General features: G+C 41.4%; 1 protein-coding gene across 1 annotated transcript; it reads left to right on the top strand.

Annotated features, from left to right (window-relative positions):
- The first annotated feature begins 24,034 nt into the window (after positions 1-24,034).
- LOC123772248 (protein PFC0760c-like) lies at positions 24,035-26,348 on the top strand. The gene is made up of 2 exons (XM_045765332.2): positions 24,035-24,151; positions 24,717-26,348. Exons 1-2 carry the CDS (start codon positions 24,035-24,037, stop codon positions 26,346-26,348), a joined length of 1,749 nt encoding a protein of 582 aa, XP_045621288.2.
- Positions 26,349-26,626: the final 278 nt, after the last annotated feature.

The raw sequence follows: 26,626 nt of genomic DNA, 5'->3' as shown, positions 1-26,626 counted from the left end.
CGACACGGGAAAATAATATTTTAGATTTAGTGTTAACTAACAGGGAAACGCAAATTAATGACATCGAAATAGGGAGTGAGCTAGGGAGCAGTGATCACAAAGAAATCAGATTTAGCATAGAATGGAATAGACCAGTAGGAGAAAATTCTGTTAAAGTGCCAGATTTTCGTAAAGCTGATTTTAATAGCCTAAGAAATTTTTTGGGTCAAATTGATTGGAAAGTCTTGGGTATGGGGTGTGGGCCGGTCTTGGAGCGAGACATGAACCCAGCGATAGGTGACTTAAATGGGGATTTCGATGTGGATTCAATATATAACTTATTTAAGAATATTCTAAACAAAGCACAGGAACGTAGTATACCATACAAATTGAATAGATCGAATACTAATGACCCAAAGTGGATAACAAAGAATTTGAAGAACCTTATAGGTAAAAAGAGAGCTTGGTACAAAAGGATTAAAAATGGGGAGGTCACTTTAGAACAGGAATTCGTACAACTGGTTAGAAATGTTAAAAAAGAGATAAGGAAAGCAAAAAGAAACTATGAAGTTCGCATAGCAGGGCAAGCAAAGACAAATCCTAAAGGGTTTTTTCAGTTATATCGTACTAAGACTAGGGAAAGGATAGGTCCATTAAAAACTGAGACAGGTCAAATAACAGATAGTGATGAAGAGATGAGTAGTATTTTTAATAAATATTTTGTATCTGTATTTACTAAAGAGGAACTTAACAATATGCCTTCAGCCGAACAAGTCTATGTGGGTGGGGACGAGGACAGGTTGACGAGTTTAACAGTTACCAGGGAGGATGTTCTTAAACAAATAGTAAAACTCAAACCAAACAAATCCCCAGGGCCGGATGAAGTGTTTGCCAGGGTGCTTAAAGAATGCAAAGAGGAGCTTTGTGACCCACTGTCAACCATATTTAATAAATCAATAGAGTCAGGCAGAGTGCCAGAGTTTTGGAAAGTTGCTAATGTGATACCAGTTTTTAAGAAAGGAGATAGATCACTTGCGTCTAACTATCGACCAATTAGCCTAACGTCTATTGTGGGAAAGTTACTCGAATCTATAATAGCAAATAAAATTCGTCTTCATCTTGAAAAACATAAATTAATAATTGAGTCGCAACATGGTTTTATAAATGGCCGTTCATGTTTAACAAATTTGTTATCTTTTTATTCTAGCATTGTTGAGGCAGTTGATAGTGGTAAGGATTGCGATGTTGTATACCTTGACTTTAGCAAAGCTTTTGATACAGTGCCACATGAAAGACTGATTAAAAAGATAGAGTCTCATGGTATTGGGGGTGCTATATTAAGCTGGATTAGGGCATGGCTATACCAAAGGAAACAGAGAGTTAGTATAAATGGAATCAAGTCAGAGTGGGAAAATGTTGTAAGTGGAGTGCCTCAAGGCTCTGTCCTGGGTCCTCTGTTGTTTATAATATATATAAATGATTTAGATTCAGGTTTGAGTAGCAACATTTGCAAATTTGCCGATGATACGAAAATCGGTAGGGAAATTAATTCGGAGGAGGACTCACTATCACTTCAAGTTGATCTAGATAGGGTTTTGAAATGGTCAAAGGATTGGCAGATGCAGTTTAATGCTGATAAATGTAAAGTTCTGAGGTTAGGTAATGATGATAGAGTTACAAGATACGAGCTAGATGGTGTTGTGATTGCGAAGTCGGATTGCGAAAGGGATCTGGGAGTTATGATTAGTAAGAATTTAAAACAAAAGGATCAATGCATAAATGTTCGTAATAAGGCAAATCGGACACTTGGATTTATTAATCGCAGCGTTAGTAACAAGACACCTGGTGTGGTTCTCAAGCTATATCTTGCTCTAGTTAGGCCCCATTTAGATTATGCAGTTCAGTTTTGGTCGCCATATTATAGAATGGATATAAATTCACTTGAACGTGTCCAGCGTAGGATGACTAAGTTAATTCCCCAAATTAGAAATCTTTCATATGAAGAAAGATTAACAAAGCTTAAGTTGCATTCACTGGAAAGGCGAAGAGTTAGGGGTGACATGATAGAGGTTTACAAGTGGATGAATGGACATAACCGGGGGGATATTAATAGGGTATTAAAAGTATCAACACAGGACAGAACACGAAACAATGGGTATAAATTGGATAAGTTTAGATTTAGGAAAGACTTGGGTAAATACTGGTTCAGTAACAGGGTTGTTGATTTGTGGAACCAATTGCCGCGTAACATTGTGGAGGTGGGGTCCCTCGATTGTTTCAAGCACGGGTTGGACAAGTATATGAGTGGGATTGGGTCGTTATAGAATGGGAGCTGCCTCGTGTGGGCCAGTGGGCCTTCTGCAGTTGCCTTTGTTCTTATGTTCTTATGTACTAATATAATTCCAACACAAAATTTTATTAATTTGCACAAATGAGTTCAACCCCCAAAGGAGCACACACACCTGCACCGAGATGGATTACGCAGCTCATTTTATTTAAACGTGCTGAAATTATTAGCAATTGTGCAAGTATTCTAATTTGCACAATTATTAACAAATGATGTTGATGACATTTGTTTATTTATATTTTGCTCATTTATGTCCTGCGTGTCAACTGAGCTTTATATCCACTCGTTTGTTTGTACAGGAATATATAGGAATGATTCCTATATATTCCTACATATAGGAATGATTCCTTTATGTATTCATATAGGAATCATTCCTATATATTTGCCTATATGTATATAATGAATAAGTACATACGCTTATTTTCTGTCTATTGCTGTCAATTTGTTTTTAAATATTAATATATTTGTTGATACATATATGAGGATAATTTTACATGTTATTGCATAATATATCATATTTAATCTAAGGTAATGAAGAGCAATTTAACTAAAATGAAATCCAAAGTCGAGAGCTATTGTTTAAATAGACGTGTTTGTGACTAACTATTGGTGCTTGCACCATGGATCTGTTAGCTAGTTACTGTTAGGTGAACAAAGGCATCAGGTGAAAGAAAACGCTGCCCAATTGTTTACAAAAAAGAAGTTTAAAGTCATTAATACATAAAGGGAAAATATAACTTGTGATTTTCAAGCGCGGGTTGGACAAGTATATGAGTGGGATTGGGTGGTTATAGATAGGAGCTGCCTCGTATGGGCCAATAGGCCTTCTGCAGTTACCTTTGTTCTTATGTTCTTATATGAGTGGGATTGGGTGGTTATAGATAGGAGCTGCCTCGTATGGGCCAATAGGCCTTCTGCAGTTACCTTTGTTCTTATGTTCTTATATGAGTGGGATTGGGTGGTTATAGATAGGAGCTGCCTCGTATGGGCCAATAGGCCTTCTGCAGTTACCTTTGTTCTTATATTCTTATCTACCAACTGTTTTGATCTAGTGGGGGAATCGATCGCGGTCTCCTTGCCGTACAGGTTCGTGATTGCAAAACCACGTCAAGTTATCCCCTCCCCCTCCCCACTCCTACCCCAGGGTATACAATAATGCAGGCTGGGACATATGCCAATACTGTCGTAATATGCAGATGTAATTTACCTAACCTCCACTGATAGTTTCCAGCACTCTACATTGCTTGCAAGCATTGCAGAGCCCACCGCACTGGCAAGACTTCTCATGCATACTGGTGTGATAATACCGGTAAGGTAAGGCTTCACATGCATACTGGTTTGATCATACCGGTAAGTCTATAATCCGGTTAAGGCTTCATGTTATTATCCGGACTACAATTATAGTGCGGATGTAAACAGAGAGAGAAATGAACGCAACGTAAAAAGTCAACATTGATCGTAAAACCAATAACGAACCATTCTGTACCATTGAAAACGGGAAGAAAGAAAATCTTAGCGATAAAATCCTTAGAAAAGTGTTTCGGGCCAAACAACACTTATTACAGAAGAACCTCGAACGAGGTGGTTGAGGCGCACTATTATATACCGATATATCCTCCCGACCTCTCAACTACTACGTCTCATTCTGTAAGTTACGGTTCCGTTATACGTTATCCTGTATGTTATACAAAGTGCTATGAAAAGTAGCGGCTCTCAAAAACTCACATTTTCTATGAACCAGTTGGTTGGGCGGGTTCGACAGTGTGTGGTCAGGTTAGCACGTTGTACTCTGTACGTTTTGGCACGATAACGGGCTGCACAGAGACTAAGAATGATCTACTAGATAGACACACTTGTGACGTGTCTTATAAATATATATATATATATATATATATATATATATATATATATATATATATATATATATATGTCGTACCTAGTAGCCAGAACGCACTTCTCAGCCTACTATACAAGGCCCAATTTGCCTAATAAGCCAAGTTTTGATGAAATAATTGTTTTTCGACTACCTAACCTACCTAACCTAACCTAACCTAACTTTTTCGGCTACCTAACCTAACCTAACCTATAAAGATAGGTTAGGTTAGGTTAGGTAGGGTTGGTTAGGTTCGGTCATATATCTACGTTAATTTTAACTCCAATAAAAAAAATTGACCTCATTCATAATGAAATGGGTAGCTTTATCATTTCATAAGAAAAAAATTAGAGAAAATATATTAATTCAGGAAAACTTGGCTAATTAGGCAAATCGGGCCTTGCATAGTAGGCCAAAAAGTGCGTTCTGGCTACTAGGTACGACATATATATATATATTGTGACGGTAACGCGTTGGTGTTCGGCTGTTTAAGGCTAGGGGTATGGCCTCGTCACATAGTTATAAAAAAAAATAGAAAAACTGGAACTTCGTCTGTGGTAAGGTAAGGAGAAGACACACAAAACACAAGTAAAACTTTAACAATGAAATTTTAATTACGTTAAATAAATCAAAACATGAAAATATGGACAAACAAATATGTATAATAAAATCAATGAATCAAAATAATAAGAATACTTAAGTGACACAATGAAAGTTACGTTAAGGCAAAATAACAAGAAGTGCAACAAAAGTTAAGTGGGAGGTGCTGGAATATTGGCTTAAAGCCACCACCTCTCTCAGTACACTCTAGAGTCTAGCTGGGAGGAGTGCTGGCTACGAAAGCACGGAACATTCTGAGGACTGATGTTGGGGCGACCCCAGACATCAGGTAGTATTGGGGGCGAGTGCAGGTGCAGCCAGACCGGCGACCAATCAGCGGAGTCGTAGCGATCAACGGGTAGTTTGGTGGTTGGAGTTCGAACAGGTGGCTGGTTGCATACGTTTCTGCTCACCCTGGCAAGCCTTGCTGGTGTTTGTTGTCGTTGTTGGACATTTCTTCCATAGTCTTTTATATAGTTGTGAAGACGTAATTTTGGAGGGAAGAGCAGGCTCAATCTCTTGAAGGAGATTATCGTCACAACTCTCCCCCGAAGCCTGCGGTTCTGGAAGAAGTACGTCGTTATGTGGTGGAGTAATGGATGGAGTTGCTTCTACTTCATAAACTCTGGAGAGATCATGGGCTAAGATGTTGTCAGACTCTTGGTATAGCGTGTCTCCAGGTTGAATTTCTGCAGGTAGCAAGCCCATAGTAGAAGACGTTGAGATGAGAAGTGGGCGTGCTGCAGGAGGTGTAGGGTGGTGTGGTCCGTATTGATGGTGGACCGAGCACTTTTCAGGTGTGGAGTGAAGTGCTGAAGCTTCAGGATGAGGAAGAGTAGCTCCTTGCCAATTGTTCCGTAGATCCTTGTAGCAGTAGTCGCTGACAGGTGTATTCTTCTCGCCTCGTTGCTGCATCACGACACCACCCACGTCGGTACCATTGGCGTCGACATGGAGGATGAAGGGCTTATCTGACGAGGTGAGAGTGGAATTAGAAGAGGGCATAGGAGCACGATTATTATCCTGAAAGCATTTGGGAAGATCATTAAGGATTTTGGAATTAGAAAGCGCCGACTCCTTGTCAGTGCTTTCGGGAGAAGAAGCCGGGATGGTCTCACTGTGGATGTAGGGTTCTGTGAATGTGGAATAATTAGTCAAGACAGTGGGAGGAGTACCATTATATTGCTTCAGGAGGTTGACGTGGCACAGCTGGGTCTTCCGCCGCCTATCAGGAGTCTCTATCACATAATTATTATTATTCCTGCACTCTTTGACGCAGTAGGGTCCTGAAAATCTGTTTTGTAAAGGTGAACCTGGGATAGGGAAATAAGCAAGGACGAAGTCTCCCGGCTTGAATTTTCTTACTTTGCTGGTCTGGTCGTAATGAGTCTTCATTCTCACCTGGGCTTTCAATAGATTATCATGAGCAAAGCGGTGGACTCTCTCTAGAATGTGTTGAAGGTTTTGAAGAAACTGGGGCACATTCTGATGCTCACTGAAGGTGGCATCTCGGAGAGAGTCTTTGAAAGCCTTAAGGGGAGTACGGCACTTACGGCCGTAGAGCATCTCATAAGGAGATACTCCTAGGGACTCATTGGGGAGACTTCTGAAAATACACATTATTAGGTCAATCTGCTTATCCCAATCCTTTGAGGTTTCACTACAAAACTTTTTCAAGAGTGCTTTGATGGTCTGATGACTACGTTCAAGAGAACCCTGTGAAGCAGGATGATAGGGGCTGGACAATACCTGTTTGATGTTGAACTCCTCCAGTGTCCTTTTGAAGAGATCACTGGTGAAGTTGGTGCCACAGTCACTTTGAATCTCCCTGGGAAATCCGTATTGAGTGAAGATCTTCAATAGATGTTTGATAACCGTAGCAGCCGTGATGTTCTTCACTGGAACTGCTATGGGAAATTTGGTGGTAGGACACAGGATGGTTAGGATGTAGGCGTTACCTGAACTGGTCCGAGGTAAAGGACCAACACAGTCTATTATGAGTCTGTGGAAAGGTTCCGCAGGCACCTGTATGGGAATCAGTGGTGCTCTGGGAATGGAGACGTTCGGTTTGCCTGCCATCTGACATGTATGACACTGTTTTACGTACTGTTTGACGTTATTTACCATACCTGGCCAGTAGTAGTCTTGGCGAATCCCATGGTAAGTCTTGTTGAAGCCGTAGTGGGAGAATGCTCCGTGGGCCAGGTGTAGAATAGTGGGCCGCAGGCTGGTGGGAATCACAAGTTGTTCGATGTTGGCCCAATCGTCCTCCTCCTTCAGTTTACTGGGTCTATATCTGCGGTAGAGCAAGTCGTTCTCTAGGAAGAACCCAGGAATACTGTCGGGTTGAGTCTCAGCCTGGAAAAACAATGGTGTTAAAGTAAGATCTTCCCTCTGCAACTTACGGAACTCCAACTTGGTCAGATGCGGGGGTAGTTTCTGAGGGTCTTGAGGGACAGCGGTGGCAGTAGAGTCAGCTGGCTGTGGACGTGCGGCTTGTGCACGGGTGGTCACGAGAACCGGAGGAGAAACTTCATCACTCTCTTGAACCTCTGCTGGAACATACTCGAGAATAGGGTTTCTGGGCACAGAGTTACACACCTGGGGTTTGTCCATGACGATCAGGTTGGTCGGTTGCAGGTCTTCTGCCAAGTCGTTGCCTAGGAGAAGTTGCACTCCAGGCATGGGAAAAGGCTTTTCCCTGACGGCGACTTGGACTTCCCCGTTCACGTAGGGACAATCCAGGTGGACTCTGGCGAGAGGGTATGGAGTAGTAGCAGTGAGGTCAGTGATGAAGACCGTTTCCCCGGTGTAGACTATGTTGGGCACAGCCGACTTCAAGATGATTGATTGTAGAGCCGCTGTGTCCCTCAAGATCTTCAATTTGAAACGTCCCTCCGGATTTGAACCGTTGGCAGAGACAGTTCCAGTATACAGGTGGTTACTGAAAAGAGAAAGATCATTAACATCAACACCAACATTCATCACAGGCTTACCGGACTTAGGAGGAGTTGGTTTGGGTCGTTGTTGGTCAGTGGTTCCCTTGTATTGAGACTTACCACACTTGTCTATGGTATGTCCATAGAGTCTACAATACTTGCAGTACAGTTGTGAACCAGCTTGATCGGGGCTCACCTTCTCGTAACTGTACCACGACTTCTTACTGGAGGATGGTTCAGGTGTCAGCCGGTGGATGAGGCTGTAAGTGTCAGCCGACTTAGCACACTTCAGGTAGTCGGTTTCTTCTTTATCTGCTAAGTAGAGGCGGACAGGAGGCGGCACACGTCTCAAGAATTCTTCAACAAGCATCAGGTTGACGAGTTCTGTAAAAGTAGAGACATGTGCTGCTTCCAGCCATTTCATGAAATACCTCCGTTTCGTGTTGGCAAACTCGAGGAAGGTAGTGGTACTTGCCTTCAGGTGGTCACGGAATTTCCTTCTATAACTTTCTGTGGAAAGTAGGTAGGCGTCTAACACTGCTTGTTTCAGAGTGTAGTAGTCATTCTCAGACGCCAAAGTACTGAGTGTGACTGCAGCTCTACCTGTAAGATGGACTCTGAGAAGTGTGGCCCATTGGTCGACAGGCCAACTGAGTTGATTAGCAAGGGTTTCAAAGGTGGTAAAGAACACATCAACTTCTGCTTCTACAAAGGATGGCATTAACTTACTTGCATGTGATATATTAAAACTGACGGGAAGATTGGCAGTAGCTTGCTGGCGTTGAGCGAGGTGTGAAGTTTCCAACGTGTATTCCCGTTGACGACACTCAAGAGCCAGAGTCGCTTGTTGCTTGTCATGTTCGCGTTGTATTTCCAACTCGCGTTGTTTGGTTTCAAGCTGTAATCTCTCACGTTCATGGAGCAAGGCGACCTCCCGTTCGTGGAGGGCGAGTCCACGTTCGTGTTCTTCTCTCCTCAAGGCAGCTTCACGTTCTCTGAGGGTGATTTCTCGTTCTTGTTCTTCCCTTCGTATGGCAGCTGCTTCTCTTTGCTGCTCACGTTCAATCTTTGCCAGCTCTAGTTTAAGTTTCATCGTAGCCAAGTCAGTTTTCTCTGCAATATAGTAAGTTTCATGAGTTTCAGAGTCTATCTTACCTTGCTCTAAATAGTAATCCAGCAACAGGTTGTGTAGGTCATTTTTGTTGGCTTGGTAGGGAACTTCTAGTTGATACTCATGTGCAAGAGTTTGTAGTTCAGTCCTCTTGGCACGACTTAAAGTCCCTATTTCACCTGCTGGATTTGCACGGAAAGTTTGGAGACGAAACATGGTGAAATTAGCAAATAAAGGTACACGAATGTTCAATAATGAAATGTCAGAAACAGGACAACGTGGCAACTGGTACCTATCCTGTGTGATCTTTAACAATTAACGTTAAGTGAAAGATATTAAATGATTAAATTAAATCAAGGGCGCAGGAAATCTTGTACCCGGTACTCATGTAAGAGAATAAGGGCAAGAAAATCCTACTAACAAATGAAACAAAGTTTCGAAAACAAATGAAACAGTTAAATGCTTCAAAAGTAAAATTGGTAGTCCAAGGATGTAGGCATACCTTGCCAAGTCTCTATAGGACATAAAGCAAGTTTTTCCCACTGAATTTAATATGATACTTACAGAATTAGCGAACTTTTGTGCTCTGAAAAAATAAGCTAATTCCCTACCGTTGTATGTATCATCATCTCTGACTGACGTGTAGGGGTGCGAGGTGTCAACTGGTGACGAGAACTGCTGCTGAGGTCCCAATTCAGCAACTAAAGTTCGAGCTAGAGGAACTATGGCCCTCTTTGTCCTCCTACAGTCAGATTGCAGAAGATTGGGTACTCTTGACCCGGGGCAGACCACAGTACCAGGGTACCAATATGATGATCTGTCAGAATGAGAAATATTCAAGGGACATAGATGGTAAATACGAGTAATAACACGGAGGGAGAGATGACCAATTAAGAGTATGACTGCGGCCTACAGTCACCACGTAATCCAAAGTTGTCTCACCTTCACTATATGTTACTCTCGTAATGCACAATACACCGCACCTTATAAAAAATGAAATTGAATGAAAAATTAGTAAAGCTACGTTAACAAAGTTAAATACGCTTACCATAAATTACCACTTGGCACCAGTACCTGAGTGAGGCTCCCGGACAGGCCCCCATATAACTTGTGACGGTAACGCGTTGGTGTTCGGCTGTTTAAGGCTAGGGGTATGGCCTCGTCACATAGTTATAAAAAAAAATAGAAAAACTGGAACTTCGTCTGTGGTAAGGTAAGGAGAAGACACACAAAACACAAGTAAAACTTTAACAATGAAATTTTAATTACGTTAAATAAATCAAAACATGAAAATATGGACAAACAAATATGTATAATAAAATCAATGAATCAAAATAATAAGAATACTTAAGTGACACAATGAAAGTTACGTTAAGGCAAAATAACAAGAAGTGCAACAAAAGTTAAGTGGGAGGTGCTGGAATATTGGCTTAAAGCCACCACCTCTCTCAGTACACTCTAGAGTCTAGCTGGGAGGAGTGCTGGCTACGAAAGCACGGAACATTCTGAGGACTGATGTTGGGGCGACCCCAGACATCAGGTAGTATTGGGGGCGAGTGCAGGTGCAGCCAGACCGGCGACCAATCAGCGGAGTCGTAGCGATCAACGGGTAGTTTGGTGGTTGGAGTTCGAACAGGTGGCTGGTTGCATACGTTTCTGCTCACCCTGGCAAGCCTTGCTGGTGTTTGTTGTCGTTGTTGGACATTTCTTCCATAGTCTTTTATATAGTTGTGAAGACGTAATTTTGGAGGGAAGAGCAGGCTCAATCTCTTGAAGGAGATTATCGTCACAATATATATATATATATATATATATATATATATATATATATATATATATATATATATATATATATATATATATATATATAGACATATGTCGTACCTAGTAGCCAGAACGCACTTCTCAGGCTACTATGCAAGGCCCGATTTGCCTAATAAGCCAAATTTTCATGAATTAATTGTTTTTCAACTACCTAACCTACCTAACCTAACCTAACCTAACTTTTTCGGCTACCTAACATAACCTAACCTATAAAGATAGGTTAGGTTAGGTTAGGTAGGGTTGTTGACCAGACCACACACTAGAAATTGAAGGGACGACGACGTTTCGGTCCGTCCTGGACCATTCTCAAGTCGATTGTAGGGTTGATTAGGTTCGGTCATATATCTACGTTAATTTTAACTCCAGTAAAAAAAAATTGACCTCATATATAATGAAATGGGTAGCTTTATCATTTCATAAGAAAAAAATTAGAGAAAATATATTAATTCAGGAAAACTTGGCTTATTAGGCAAATCGGGCCTTGAATAGTAGGCTGAGAAGTGCGTTCTGGCTACTAGGTACGACATATATATATATATATATATATATATATATATATATATATATATATATATATATATATATATATATATCGATAGATACAGCGATAGCAGGCGGCTTGACGTTTGCGAGGCACTACACATCAAGAAGTCAACACCAGCAATCAACAGCCAATTATTGCACAACTATATTCTACCCACCTCAAGACTCCGCTCCAATATAGAAGCATCAAGAAATATGGACCAATAGGCTTTCTACAAACACTTCTATTCAATACCCATTGTTTGTGTTCAGTCTTGTGTTGATACTTTTAATACCCTATTAATATCCCCTCTTGTTCTGTCTTGTGTTAATGCCACATCACCCCTCCCACCTCACTCAAATGTAGATATATATATATATATATATATATATATATATATATATATATATATATATATATATATATATATATATACATATATATATATATATATATATATATATATATATATATATATATATATATATATATATATATATATATATACATATATATATATATATATATATATATATATATATATATATATATATATATATATATATATATATATATATATATATATATATACATATATATATATATATATATATATATATATATATATATATATATATATATATATATATATATATATATATATATATATATATATATATACAAAATACAACTCGAACCAACGAATATATACTAAAGAAGTTTAAAGTCATTAATACATAAAGGGGAAATCAACTTGTCTGTCTGTCTGAATGTCTGACTCTCTCTCTCCCTCTGAAGTACCAAGGAGAATCCTCGTCTATCCTTCAATTAAGACGCTATTAACCAATCAATTACGTCCCGCAAGGAGGATCCCCCACTTGCTAAATACCGGATATAATCGCCTTCTGCAATTATTCATCCATGGTGCAATTACACGGTATTGTTCAGAGGTGTGCTGATGTGCACAGGAGGATGGAGCGGAACATCTAAAGTGAAGGAAGGTCTAAGATGATGCCTGTGGGAGGGGGGGGGGGGGAGGACGGGACACATTTGAATGTTTAAGGATTCTCCTCACGGTCTTAAAATGTTGAGTATGGAACGTTCTCACGTTCCCGCCCCTATCTCTATGACTTCCACGCTTCCTGCATAAACCCGCTGACAATGTGGCGAGGAGTCGTACCACGAGTATAATGTTGCAAGGACCTCAATCACCCTCTCCTCTAACCTAGTATAATGTGGCAAGGACCTCAAACACCCCCCTCCCCTAACCTAGTATAATGTGGCAAGGACCTCAAACACCCCCCTCCTCTAACCTAGTATAATGTGGCAAGGACCTCAAACACCCCCTCCTCTAACCTAGTATAATGTGGCAAGGACCTCAAACACCCCCTCCTCTAACCTAGTATAATGTGGCAAGGACCTCAAACACCCCCTCCTCTAACCTAGTATAATATGGCAAGGACCCCAAACACCTCCTCCCCCAACCTAGTATAATGTGGCAAGGACCCCAAACACCCCCTCCTCTAACCTAGTATAATGTGGCAAGGACCTCAAACACCCCCTCCTCTAACCTAGTATAATGTGACAAGGACCCCAAACACCCCCTCCCCCAACCTAGTATAATGTGACAAGGACCCCAAACACCCCCCTCCCCCAACCTAGTATAATGTGACAAGGACCCCAAACACCCCCCTCCCCCAACCTAGTATAATGTGGCAAGGACCCCAAACACCCCCCTCCCCCAACCTAGTATAATGTGACAAGGACCCCAAAAACCCCCTCCTCTAACCTAGTATAATGTGGCAAGGACCTCAAACACCCCCTCCTCTAACCTAGTATAATGTGACAAGGACCCCAAACACCCCCCTCCCCCAACCTAGTATAATGTGACAAGGACCCCAAACACCCCCCCTCCCCCAACCTAGTATAATGTGACAAGGACCCCAAACACCCCCCTCCCCCAACCTAGTATAATGTGACAAGGACCCCAAACACCCCCCCTCCCCCAACCTAGTATAATGTGACAAGGACCCCAAACACCCCCCTCCCCCAACCTAGTATAATGTGGCAAGGACCCCAAACACCTCCTCCCCCAACCTAGTATAATGTGGCAAGGACCCCAAACACCTCCTCCCCCAACCTAGTATAATGTGACAAGGACCCCAAACACCCCCCCTCCCCCAACCTAGTATAATGTGACAAGGACCCCAAACACCCCCCTCCCCCAACCTAGTATAATGTGGCAAGGACCCCAAACACCTCCTCCCCCAACCTAGTATAATGTGGCAAGGACCCCAAACACCTCCTCCCCCAACCTAGTATAATGTGACAAGGACCCCAAACACCCCCCTCCCCCAACCTAGTATAATGTGACAAGGACCCCAAACACCTCCTCCCCCAACCTAGTATAATGTGGCAAGGACCCCAAACACCTCCTCCCCCAACCTAGTATAATGTGACAAGGACCCCAAACACCCCCCCTCCCCCAACCTAGTATAATGTGACAAGGACCCCAAACACCCCCCTCCCCCAACCTAGTATAATGTGGCAAGGACCCCAAACACCTCCTCCCCCAACCTAGTATAATGTGGCAAGGACCCCAAACACCTCCCCCAACCTAGTATAATGTGACAAGGACCCCAAACACCCCCAGTATAATATGCCAGTATAATATGGCAGAGTTCCTGGGACAGATTTCGTCTGTGGTACTAAACGTTGTATACGTGTTCTGGGAGAAGTCGGATTTGTGATGCTCTTCCGTCTCTGAGGCTCTTTATATTTTTACATTACTTACAGTGCCTTTGATTTAGGAAAGACTTGGGTAAATACTGGTTCAGTAACAGGGTTGTTGACTTGTGGAACCAATTACAGCGTAACGTGGTGGAGGTGGGGTCCCTCGATTGTTTCAAGCGTGGGTTGGACAAGTATATGAGTGGGATTGGGTGGTTATAAATAGGAGCTGCCTCGTATGGGCCAATAGGCCTTCTGCAGTTACCTTTGTTCTTATGTTCTTATATTCTTAAGTCAAAATAACGAGGTTGAAAACATATAACCTCTGGACCTTCAGGCCCTTTCTGGACCTTTGATAAGAACATAAGAATTCAGCATAAGCCGTTTTGGCCCATCCACCCAAACGCATTTGGGTGGAAAGATCCACCCAAACTCATTCATACATGTGTCTAACCAAGGTCTCTTGCACTAATAAACAAATCCACAAGGGCCGTAACGAGGGTTCGAACCTACGTCCGAGATCATCCCAGACTCTGCCTTAATCGACTGAGCTACGACATGGTCAAAAGAGTTGACACCAGAAGTTGTACCTAACTTACTTGGATCCTGCAGCCTCTCCGAGATACAAACCAGGGTTTTCACTACCCATAGCAGCCCGGCCCACGTGAGGGCCGGTATGGGTAGACACTGGGAACTGAATTTGCCCATCCACAGTAGCGAGGGGTGAGGGCGGTAATACTCCTGACAGTTCCTGACAGCCGTGGGAGCCTCGAACGTTGCTTGTTGTTATAGATTCAGCTACTCGGAACATGTTCCAAGTAGCACGGGCTATGGTGAGCCCGTAACATAAGAACATAAGAACAAAGGTAACTGCAGAAGGCCTATTGGCCCATACGAGGCAACTCCTATCTATAATCACCCATTCTCACTACATACAAAGATTAATCAGGTGTAATTGACCTGTTATGTTGAACAGTGTCTTCTGTGTTGGCATCGTTATGTTCTGGTCTTGTCCTTACTTTCATGGTGGGTAGAGTAAATAGTTCCGTGATTTGGGTGTTCATGGTAGGTTGTTCTATTCTTATGTGACCTGGCACAGGAGCAGGGCAAGAAGCACGGGCTATGGTGAGCCCGTAACTTACCTGACACAGGAGCGGGACTAGAAGCACGGGCTATGGTGAGCCTCGAACGTTGCTCCTCAAAATACCTGGCAGCAACAACAGTCGTATTTGCAAAGTTAGTCCTTGTCAGTTGACAGTAATGACTGCGGCGGCCCGTGTAACTAACCCCGACATCTGACGGTAAATGAAACCTCAATTAAAGTGTAGCTTCATATACAGTAAATTCTCCGCTCAGCAAGAAGAGTTAGAGATAAGAAGCATCATTAGAGAGTTTTGGGGAATTTCCAGCTTAAGTTTACTTCCTTAGTGAGGATATGAGGCAAGAGCGCCACTAAGAGGCGGCAACCTCCAGGGCTCCTAGGAAGGGAGGGTAGACAGTTTGGAGGAAGAGTAGGCGGGAGAGAGAGAGAAAGTGAGGGTGTGGGAGGAAAGTAGGTATGGAAGGTGGAAATATAGTGAAGCATAGATGACAGAGGAATAAGTGAGGAAGGAATTGTGGAACCAATTACCGCGTAACGTGGTGGAGGTGGGGTCCCTCGATTGTTTCAAGCGCGAGTTGGACATGTATATGAGTGGGACTGGGTGGTTATAAATAGTAGCTGCCTCGTATGGGCCAATAGGCCTTCTGCAGTTACCTTTGTTCTTATGTTCTTAAGGGAAGCAGAGAAGGGTGAGTTATCAAAAAAATAATGACAACAGTAATGGTGACTAACCACCTAAACGGTCGGGAATTGAACGCTGACCTGCAAGAAGCGAGACCCTCGCTATATCGTCCAGCCCAAGTGGACAACAACAAAATATAATACAATGGTCTTAAGAACATTAGAATGAAAGTAACTGCAGAAGGCCTGTTGGCCCATACGAGGCAGCTCCTAATTATATAAAACCCTGGTGTGTGCCTCGGAGAGGCTGCAGGATCCAGTAAGTTCACTTCGGTTTCAACTCCTTTTGACCATGTCGTAGCTCAGTCGATTAAGGCAGCGTCTGGGATGCTCTCGGACGCTGGTTCAAATTCTCGTCACGGCCCTTGTGGATTTGTTCATAACCACCCAATCTCATTCATATTATATGTCTAACCTACGCTTGAAACAATCAAGGGATTCTATTTCTATTATGTTACTAACAAACAAAGGTAACTGCAGAAGGCATACTAGTTTTACTAGTATGGATACCTTCTGCAGTTACCTTTGCAGTTAAACAAAGGTAACTGCAGAAGGCATACTAGTTTTACTAGTATGGATACCTTCTGCAGTTACCTTTGCAGTTAAACAAAGGTAACTGCAGAAGGCATACTAGTTTTACTAGTATGGATACCTTCTGCAGTTACCTTTGTTCTTATATTCATATTAACCTCGTAAAATACATGATAAAGACAATAACAAAAACTTTTACTGTGGAGGAAACGTTCTCAGGAGACTCTGGTGTTGACGAAACTGAGGTTCCAATTATTTTCCCCTCGGCCTGGCAGGAATTCCTGGTGGAAAACTTGCCGTGATAACGGAGCCCCAAGTTAATTCCTGCCCGGCAACTGACATCCAGGATTTACGGTCACAAATATCCCACAGGAATTTGTGCGTCCATTAAAGTTCCAGAAGATAAATGTTATAGTTTATTGATATTGCAGTTTTATTAGTATTATTATTTTATTAAAATTGATTTTAATATTATATACTGGTAATATTATAATATTATAATATTATTACTGGTATTATGATTTTTATTATTTGCATTAGCTTCAGTGATTTATTATGGTTATTATTATAATTATTGTCCAAACCACACACTAGAAAATGTGTGGTTTCCACGTTCATGTGTAACAAATTTGCTATCTTTTTATTCCAGCATAGTTGAGGCAGTTGATAGTGGTAAGATTTGCGATGTCGTGTACCTTGACTTTAGCAAAACTTTTGATACAGTGCCACATGAAAGACTGATTAAAAAAGATAGAGGCTCATAGTATTGGGGGTGCTATATTAAGCTGGATTAGGGCATGGCTATACCAAAGGAAACAGAGAGTTAGTATAAATGAGGCCACATTTATTTTCACATTTTCCCACGCCACAGTCAGAGTGGGAAAATGTTGTTAGTGGAGTACCTCAAACCTCTGTTGTTTATAATATATATAAAGGATATGGATCCAGGTTTGAGTAGCAACATTTGCAAATTTGCCGATGATACAAAAAATCGGAAAAAGTAAATTAACACTGAAAAAGACTTACTATCACTTCAAGTTGATCTAAATAGGGTTTCAAAATGGTCAAAGGTTTGGCAGATGCAGTTTAATGCTGATAAATGTAAAGTTTTGAGGCTAGGTAATGATGATAGGGTTACAAGATTACAAGCTAGATGGTGTTGAGATTGCGAAGTCGGATTGCGAAAGGATTGCGACATGATAGAGGTTTACAAGTGGGTGAATGGACATAACAAGGGGGATATTAATAGGGTATTAAAAGTATCAACACAGGACAGAACACGAAACAATGGGTATAAATTGGATAAGTTTAGATTTAGGAAAGACTTGGGTAAATACTGGTTCAGTAACAGGGTTGTTGATTTGTGGATCCAATTGCCGCGTAACGTGGTGGAGGTGGGGTCCCTCGATTGTTTCAAGCGCGGATTGGACAAGTATATGAGTGGGATTGGTTGGTTATAGAATAGGAGCTGCCTCGAATGGGCCAATAGGCCCATTCGAGGGAGTGAGCTAGGGAGCAGTGATCACAAAGAAATCAGATTTAGCATAGAATGGAATAGACCAGTAGGAGAAAATTCTGTTAAAGTGCCAGATTTTCGAAAAGCTGATTTTAATAGCCTAAGAAATTTTTTGGGTCAAATTGATTGGAAAGGCTTGGGTATGGGGTGTGGGCCGGTCTTGGAGCGAGACATGAACCCAGCGATAGGTGACTTAAATGGGGATTTCGATGTGGATTCAATATATAACTTATTTAAGAATATTCTAAACAAAGCACAGGAACGTAGTATACCATACAAATTGAATAGATCGTATACTAATGACGCAAAGTGGATAACAAAGAATTTGAAGAACCTTATAGGTAAAAAGAGAGCTTGGTACAAAAGGATTAAAAATGGGGAGGTCACTTTAGAACAGGAATTCGTACAACTGGTTAGAAATGTTAAAAAAGAGATAAGGAAAGCAAAAAGAAACTATGAAGTTCGCATAGCAGGGCAAGCAAAGACAAATCCTAAAGGGTTTTTTCAGTTATATCGTACTAAGACTAGGGAAAGGATAGGTCCATTAAAAACTGAGACAGGTCAAATAACAGATAGTGATGAAGAGATGAGTAGTATTTTTAATAAATATTTTGTATCTGTATTTACTAAAGAGGAACTTAACAATATGCCTTCAGCCGAACAAGTCTATGTGGGTGGGGACGAGGACAGGTTGACGAGTTTAGCAGTTACCAGGGAGGATGTTCTTAAACAAATAGTAAAACTCAAACCAAACAAATCCCCAGGGCCGGATGAAGTATTTGCTAGGGTGCTTAAAGAATGCAAAGAGGAGCTTTGTGACCCACTGTCAACCATATTTAATAAATCAATAGAGTCAGGCAGAGTGCCAGAGTTTTGGAAAGTTGCTAATGTGTTACCAGTTTTTAAGAAAGGAGATAGATCACTTGCGTCTAACTATCGACCAATTAGCCTAACGTCTATTGTGGGAAAGTTACTCGAATCTATAATAGCAAATAAAATTCGTCTTCATCTTGAAAAACATAAATTAATAATTGAGTCGCAACATGGTTTTATAAATGGCCGTTCATGTTTAACAAATTTGTTATCTTTTTATTCTAGCATTGTTGAGGCAGTTGATAGTGGTAAGGATTGCGATGTTGTATACCTTGACTTTAGCAAAGCTTTTGATACAGTGCCACATGAAAGACTGATTAAAAAAATAGAGTCTCATGGTATTGGGGGTGCTATATTAAGCTGGATTAGGGCATGGCTATACCAAAGGAAACAGAGAGTTAGTATAAATGGAATCAAGTCAGAGTGGGAAAATGTTGTAAGTGGAGTGCCTCAAGGCTCTGTCCTGGGACCTCTGTTGTTTATAATATATATAAATGATTTAGATTCAGGTTTGAGTAGCAACATTTGCAAATTTGCCGATGATACGAAAATCGGTAGGGAAATTAATTCGGAGGAGGACTCACTATCACTTCAAGTTGATCTAGATAGGGTTTTGAAATGGTCAAAGGATTGGCAGATGCAGTTTAATGCTGATAAATGTAAAGTTCTGAGGTTAGGTAATGATGATAGAGTTACAAGATACGAGCTAGATGGTGTTGTGATTGCGAAGTCGGATTGCGAAAGGGATCTGGGAGTTATGATTAGTAAGAATTTAAAACAAAAGGATCAATGCATAAATGTTCGTAATAAGGCAAATCGGACACTTGGATTTATTAATCGCAGCGTTAGTAACAAGACACCTGGTGTGGTTCTCAAGCTATATCTTGCTCTAGTTAGGCCCCATTTAGATTATGCAGTTCAGTTTTGGTCGCCATATTATAGAATGGATATAAATTCACTTGAACGTGTCCAGCGTAGGATGACTAAGTTAATTCCCCAAATTAGAAATCTTTCATATGAAGAAAGATTAACAAAGCTTAAGTTGCATTCACTGGAAAGGCGAAGAGTTAGGGGTGACATGATAGAGGTTTACAAGTGGATGAATGGACATAACCGGGGGGATATTAATAGGGTATTAAAAGTATCAACACAGGACAGAACACGAAACAATGGATATAAATTGGATAAGTTTAGATTTAGGAAAGACTTGGGTAAATACTGGTTCAGTAACAGGGTTGTTGATTTGTGGAACCAATTGCCGCGTAACATTGTGGAGGTGGGGTCCCTCGATTGTTTCAAGCACGGGTTGGACAAGTATATGAGTGGGATTGGGTGGTTATAGAATAGGAGCTGCCTCGTATGGGCCAATAGGCCTTCTGCAGTTACCTTTGTTCTTATGTTCTTATGTTTCAAGCACGGGTTGGACAAGTATATGAGTGGGATTGGGTGGTTATAGAATAGGAGCTGCCTCGTATGGGCCAATAGGCCTTCTGCAGTTACCTTTGTTCTTATGTTCTTAGGCCTTCTGCAGTTACCTTTGTTCTTATGTTCTTATGTTCTTATGAATGTTCGTAATAAGGCAAATAGAACACTGGGATTTATTAATCGAATAATAGTAACAAGACACCTGGTGTGGTTCTTCAGCTATATCTTGCTCTGGTTAGGCCCCATTTAGATTATGCAGTTCAGTTTTGGTCGTCTTACTATAGAATGGATATAAATTCACTTGAACGTGTCCAGCGTAGGATGACTAAGTTAATTCCCCAAATTAGAAACCTTTCATAGGAAGAAAGATTAACAAAGCTTAAATTGCATTTACTAGAAAGGCGAAGAGTTAGGGGTGATATGATAGAAGTTTACAAGTGGATGAATGGACATAACAAAGGAGATATTAATAGGGTATTAAAAGTATCAACACAAGACAGAACACGAAACAATGGGTATAAATTGGATAAGTTTAGATTTAGGAAAGACTTGGGTAAATACTGGTTCGGTAACAGGGTTGTTGATTTGTGGAACCAATTACCGCGTAACGTGGTGGAGGTGGGGTCCCTCGATTGTTTCAAGCGCGGGTTGGACAAGTATATGAGTGGGATTGGGGGGTTATAAATAGGAGCTGCCTCGTATGGGCCAGTTACCTTTGTTCTTATGTTCTTATTGGCCAATAGGCCTTGTGCAGTTAGCTTTGTTCTTATGTTCTTATGTTTCTATTTCCATCTATCTTGGCTTGAGACCAAGTTGAATCTTTCTCCTCACCTCACTTAATGAACACTAACTTCACGTGACTGAAGATATAAATGAAAGATTAAATTGGCCACGAAACACAAACTCATAGCACTTGACAGCGAGCACTTGACAGCGAGCACTTGACAGCAAGACGAAGGAGTGTATACAGACAATGATAATGGCTGAGGAAATAGCAAGATTCTTCACGTCGCTCAAGCAATGGTTCTTCAGTAATATCTTCGCTTTGTTTTCCCACCTCTGTATTCTGACGCGCTTCATCTCCTCAGTATATGAGGTAAGTTTTTATAACACATTTAATCCCTCTTTATCCAGTTCCTCATGTTAAATTTGTTTTCAAGGACTAAAGTTGGAGAGAGGTTGATATCATAATTGAGTTTGGTGTTTGTCAGTATAACTTCATGAAATATGCTGTGCAGGCAGCTGGCATTATCCTTATCATTTCATATTATAATATAATCTGCACAAGTCTCGTTATATTACGTATAAGGACACTTATTTTTTTATTTATATAATTCTTATATTAAATTACAATTGATCTACAGGTGAAAGCGAAAGTTGACTTTGATGCTGATCAACCCTTGATACAAGTTCATCCACATGATGTCATCCACATTCTGGACGACTGTGAGGATGATGATGCTAACGACTATGAGGATCGTGGCAACTGTGAGAACAGTAAAATGGATGAGGATGCTGACGACGAACAGGATTATGACGACAATGATAGTGACGACTATGATGATAGTGACGACTATGAGGATGGTGACGACTATGAGGATCGTGACGAATATGAGGACGCTATGAGTGACGATTGTGAGAATAGTGACATCTGTGAGAATGGTGACGTCTATGAGAATCGTGAGGACAGTAACGACGATGAGGATGATGACTACAATGTTATTTACTACAATGATATTAGCCGTGACGAAGGATATGAAACTGACAGTAATGACAGTGACGATGACATCCCAGCGTTAAGGCAGTTGGGCAGACGTGGATTTCAGCGTGGATAGACGATGTCAGTACCAGCAGACGCCACAGTCAGCCAGTGTTGTTCCCTTGCAACATCAGACGCCACAGCCAGCGCTGTACCCTTGCAACATCAGACGCCACAGCCAGCGCTGTACCCTTGCAACATCAGACGCCACAGCCAGCGCTGTACCCTTGCAACATCAGACGCCACAGCCAGCGCTGTACCCTTGCAACATTAGACGCCACAGCCAGTGTTGTTCCCTTGCAACATCAGACGCCACAGCCAGCGCTGTACCCTTGCAACATCAGACGCCACAGCCAGCGCTGTACCCTTGCAACATCAGACGCCACAGCCAGTGTTGTTCCCTTGCAACAGCGGGAACGTGTCATTCAGCACATCACTGATACGTTGCAGTTTTCTTATTGTCATCAACAGTCCAGTGATTACAATTAGTGTCGAATTATGATCCAGCTTGCATGTTGGGTTATACATCAAGGTGTTGCAATACAAAATGTACAAATATTTGTAAAAGAACAAATAGATTTTACTTCAAAAAAAGTTTGAATTGTTTAATTCAATTAATTCTGTATAGTAAACATAAAATGTATATTATTTATGTAATAAATTGGATTTTTTATATACATATTTTATTTCCATTTATAAATGCAATAACAAATTAATTTAAAAAATTGTGTACAATAACTAGCACATGACAGACAATAACATTGCTCACAATACATGACCGGGCGACGTAAGAACATAAGAACAAAGGTAACTTCAGAAGGCCTATTGGCCCATACGAGGCAGCTCCTATTTTTTTCGGAATTTTCTTCTACAGATCTATTCCATTCTTTGCTAAATCTGATTTGTTTGTGATCACTATTCCCTAGCTCGCTCCCTATTTCGATGTCATTAATTTGTCTCTCTGTTAGTTAAGACTAAATCTAAAATGTTATTTTCCCGCGTTGGTTCCTTAATGTTGCGTAAGAAAGCAATCGTCAATTAACTCTAGAAAATCTTCTGCTTCATTATTCCTTGTTTTGTTAAACCAATTTATTCCACTAAAATCAAAGTCACCTATGACACAAATACTGCAAGACTTAAATGCTCTAGATATTTCATCCCATAGATGCTTTGCTTCCATACTATCTAAGTTTGGTTCCCTGAATATAACTCCTATTATAAGACTATTTGCTTTTTCGTTTAATTCTAACCAAATAGTTTCCTTTATGTGGCTCAGTTCACAACAACAACCACCCCAGCCCTCGATAGATGCACCCCATCCCGAACATACATTTCATTTCTTTCATAGAAGTGTTCCTAGTTATCTATGAAATATATTGCATTTTATTTGCAATATCTTTGCAGCCGGCAATTGACACCAAGTGCCCCCGAGAACCATTCATTTAGAACATTTCGGTCCATTGTGCACAACGACCAGACCACACATGGTATCTGTGTTACGGTCTCTTGTCTGGCAGGTTACCTTGCAACCGTCTTGGTATTCTCAGCCTGTGTACGGTACTGCTTCTTATTCATGTTGCAGCTTCTGCGAGTGGTACACACATGCTCCGAAGCTTTTTAACCACTAATAGACCAGGAAGTGTCTCGCTTTCCTATTCTCTCACTCTCAAGAACCTATAAATCTCCCTACCTTGACTTCTATCATCTTCCCTCTTGCAAGATATAAATCAGGCCTTCTGCAGTTTGCAGAAGTCCTATTGGCCTTCTAAGGCAGCGTCTGGGATGCTCTCGGACGCTGGTTCGAATCCTCGTCACGGCCTTTGTGGATTTGTTCATTTGATGCATCACGCAATTATTATTTCTGTGTGTAATGCAGTTACCTTTGTTCTTAAGTTCTTATCATGAAGAATAAGTCACCCAAGAGGTGGCACAGGCAAAAAAAGGCCGTAACATCTGCTTGTGTTTCTATTTCCATCATTCTTGGCTTGAGACAATCTTTCTCCTCACCTCACTTAATGCACAATTAATTCACGTGACTGAAGATACAAATAAAAGATGAGATTGGCCACGAAACACATTACGGGCTCACCATAGCCCGTGCTACATGGACACTTCGTTCTGAGTAGCTAAATCTGAAACAACAACACGAAACACAAACCCAGTGAGCACTTGACAGCGAGCACTTGACAGCAAGACGAAGGAGTGTATACAGACAATGATAATGTCTGAGGAAATAGCAAGATTCTTCACGTCGCTCAAGCAATGGTTCTTCAGTAATATCTTCGCTATGTTTTCCCACCTCTGTATTCTGACGCGCTTCATCTCGTCAGTATATGAGGTAAGTTTTTATTACACATTTAATCCCTCTTTACACACAGAAATCACAATGGCGTGATACATCAAATGAACAAATCCACAAGGGCCGTGACGAGGGTTCGAACCATAGCATCCCAGACGCTGCCTTAATCGACTAAGCTCTTGTGGATTTGTTCATTTGATGCATCACGCTATTGTGATTTCTGTGTGTAATGACTTAAGGGCGAAGAGGTAGAACGGCCTATTGACACAGCTCGAGTGCATGGGGGGAGTTGTGTAAAACCCTGGTTTGTGTCTCGGAGAGGCTGTAGGATCCAAGTAAATTCAGTAGAATTTCTGGTTGCAATTCTTATACCATGTCGTAGCTCAGTCCATTAAGGCAGCGTCTGGGATGCTCTCGGACGTAGGTATAACTTCATGAAATATGCTGTGCAGGCAGCTGGCATTCATTACCATTTCATATTATAATATGATCTGCACAAGTCTCGTTATATTAAGTGAATATATTCTTAGTTTTATGACACTTAATTTTTTATAAATCATATATATATATATAATTCTTATATTAAATTACAATTGATCTACAGGTGATGAGAGAGACGGAAGTTGACTTTGATGCTGATGAATCCTTGATACAAGCTCATCCACATGATGTCATCCACATTCTGGACAACAGTGACGACAATGATGATAGTGACGACGATGATGATAGTGACGCCGATGATGTTGGTGGCAACTATGAGGATGGTGGCAACTATGAGATTCGTGACATCGAAGAGGATAGTGACGACAGTAAGGATGGTGACGACTATGATGATAGTGACAACTATGAAGATGCTATGAGTGACGTCTATAAGAATGGTGACGACTATGATGATAGTGACAACTATGAAGATGCTATGAGTGACGTCTGTGAGAATGGTGACGTCTGTGAGAATGGTGACGTCTATGAGGATGGTGACGTCAATGAAAATGGTGACGTCTATGAGAATGGTGACGTCTATGAGAATGGTGACGTCTATGAGGATGGTGACGTCTATGAAAATGGTGACGTCAATGAAAATGGTGACGTCAATGAAAATGGTGACGTCTATGAGGATGGTGACGTCTATGAGAATGGTGACGTCTATGAGGATGGTGACGTCAATGAAAATGGTGACGTCAATGAAAATGGTAACGTCTATGAGAATGGTGACGTCTATGAAAATGTCGACGTCTATGAAAATGTCGACGTCTATGAAAATATCGACGTCTATGAGAATGGTGACGTCAGTGATAATGGTGACGTCTGTGAGAATGGTGACGTCTGTGAGAATGGTGACGTCTGTGAGAATGGTAACGTCTATGAGGATGGTGACGTCTATGGGAATGGTAACGTCTATGAGGATGGTGACGTTAATGAGAATGGTGACGTCAATGAAAATGGTGACGTCTATGAGGATGGTGACGTCTATGAGAATGGTGACGTCTATGAGAATGGTGACGTCTATGAGGATGGTGACGTCAATGAGAATGGTGACGTCAATGAAAATGGTGACGTCAATGAAAATGGTGACGTCAATGAGAATGGCGACGTCTATGAAAATGGCGACGTCTATGAGAATGGCGACGTCTATGATAATGGCGACGTCTATGAAAATGGTGACGTCTATGAGAATGGTGACGTCTGTGAGAATAGTGACGTCTATGAAAATGGTGACGTCGATGAGAATGGTGACGTCGATGAGAATGGTGACGTCGATGAGAATGGTGACGTCTATGAAAACGGTGACGTCTATGAAAACGGTGACGTCTATGAAAATGGTGACGTCTATGAAAATGGTGACGTCTATGAAAATGGCGACGTCTATGAAAATGGTGACGTCTATGGGAATGGTGACGTCTATGGGAATGGTGACGTCTATGAAAATGGTGACAGCAGTGAGGATGATAATGAAAGTGAGGATGATGATGACAGTGAGGAGGATGATGACAGTGAGGATGATAATGAAAGTGAGGAGGATGATGACAGTGAGGAGGATGATGAAAGTGAGGATGATGACAGTGAGGAGGATGATGACGACTACATTAGCCGTGACGAGGGATATGAAACTGGCAGCAGTGACGATGACAGCAACTGGGGCGTCGAGGTGTTTTGGCGCGCTAGGATACTTCTGAATATCTTGATAGAGATCGTATATCAAGATATCTCGATCTTGCAAGATATCAATATATCTTGATATCTCGATCTTGCTCGTCGAGACTGCCAGTAATGTCGAGTCTAGGTCCTATAGACGATGTTGGAGCCAGTAACAGCAGACGCCACAGTCAGCTAACGCTGTTCCTTTGCAACATCATACGCCACAGCCAGTGCTGTACCCTTGCAACATCAGACGCCACAGTCAGCCAGTGCTGTACCCTTGCAACATCAGACGCCACAGTCAGCCAGTGCTGTACCCTTGCAACATCAGACGCCACAGTCAGCCAGTGCTGTACCCTTGCAACATCAGACGCCACA

Source organism: Procambarus clarkii, chromosome 69 (genome assembly GCF_040958095.1).
Source record: "Procambarus clarkii isolate CNS0578487 chromosome 69, FALCON_Pclarkii_2.0, whole genome shotgun sequence".
Classification (NCBI taxonomy): Eukaryota; Metazoa; Arthropoda; class Malacostraca; order Decapoda; family Cambaridae; genus Procambarus; species Procambarus clarkii.
Note: the sequence above shows the minus strand (reverse complement) of the source record. Positions and strands in the feature narration are given on the sequence as shown.

Coding starts and splice junctions, on each gene's coding strand:
- LOC123772248 (XM_045765332.2), top strand. CDS start 24,035: ATGTCTGAGGAAATAGCAAGATTCTTCACGTCGCTCAAGCAATGGTTC. Junction 24,152..24,716: donor TCATCTCGTCAGTATATGAG/GTAAGTTTTTAT, acceptor ATTGATCTACAG/GTGATGAGAGAGACGGAAGT.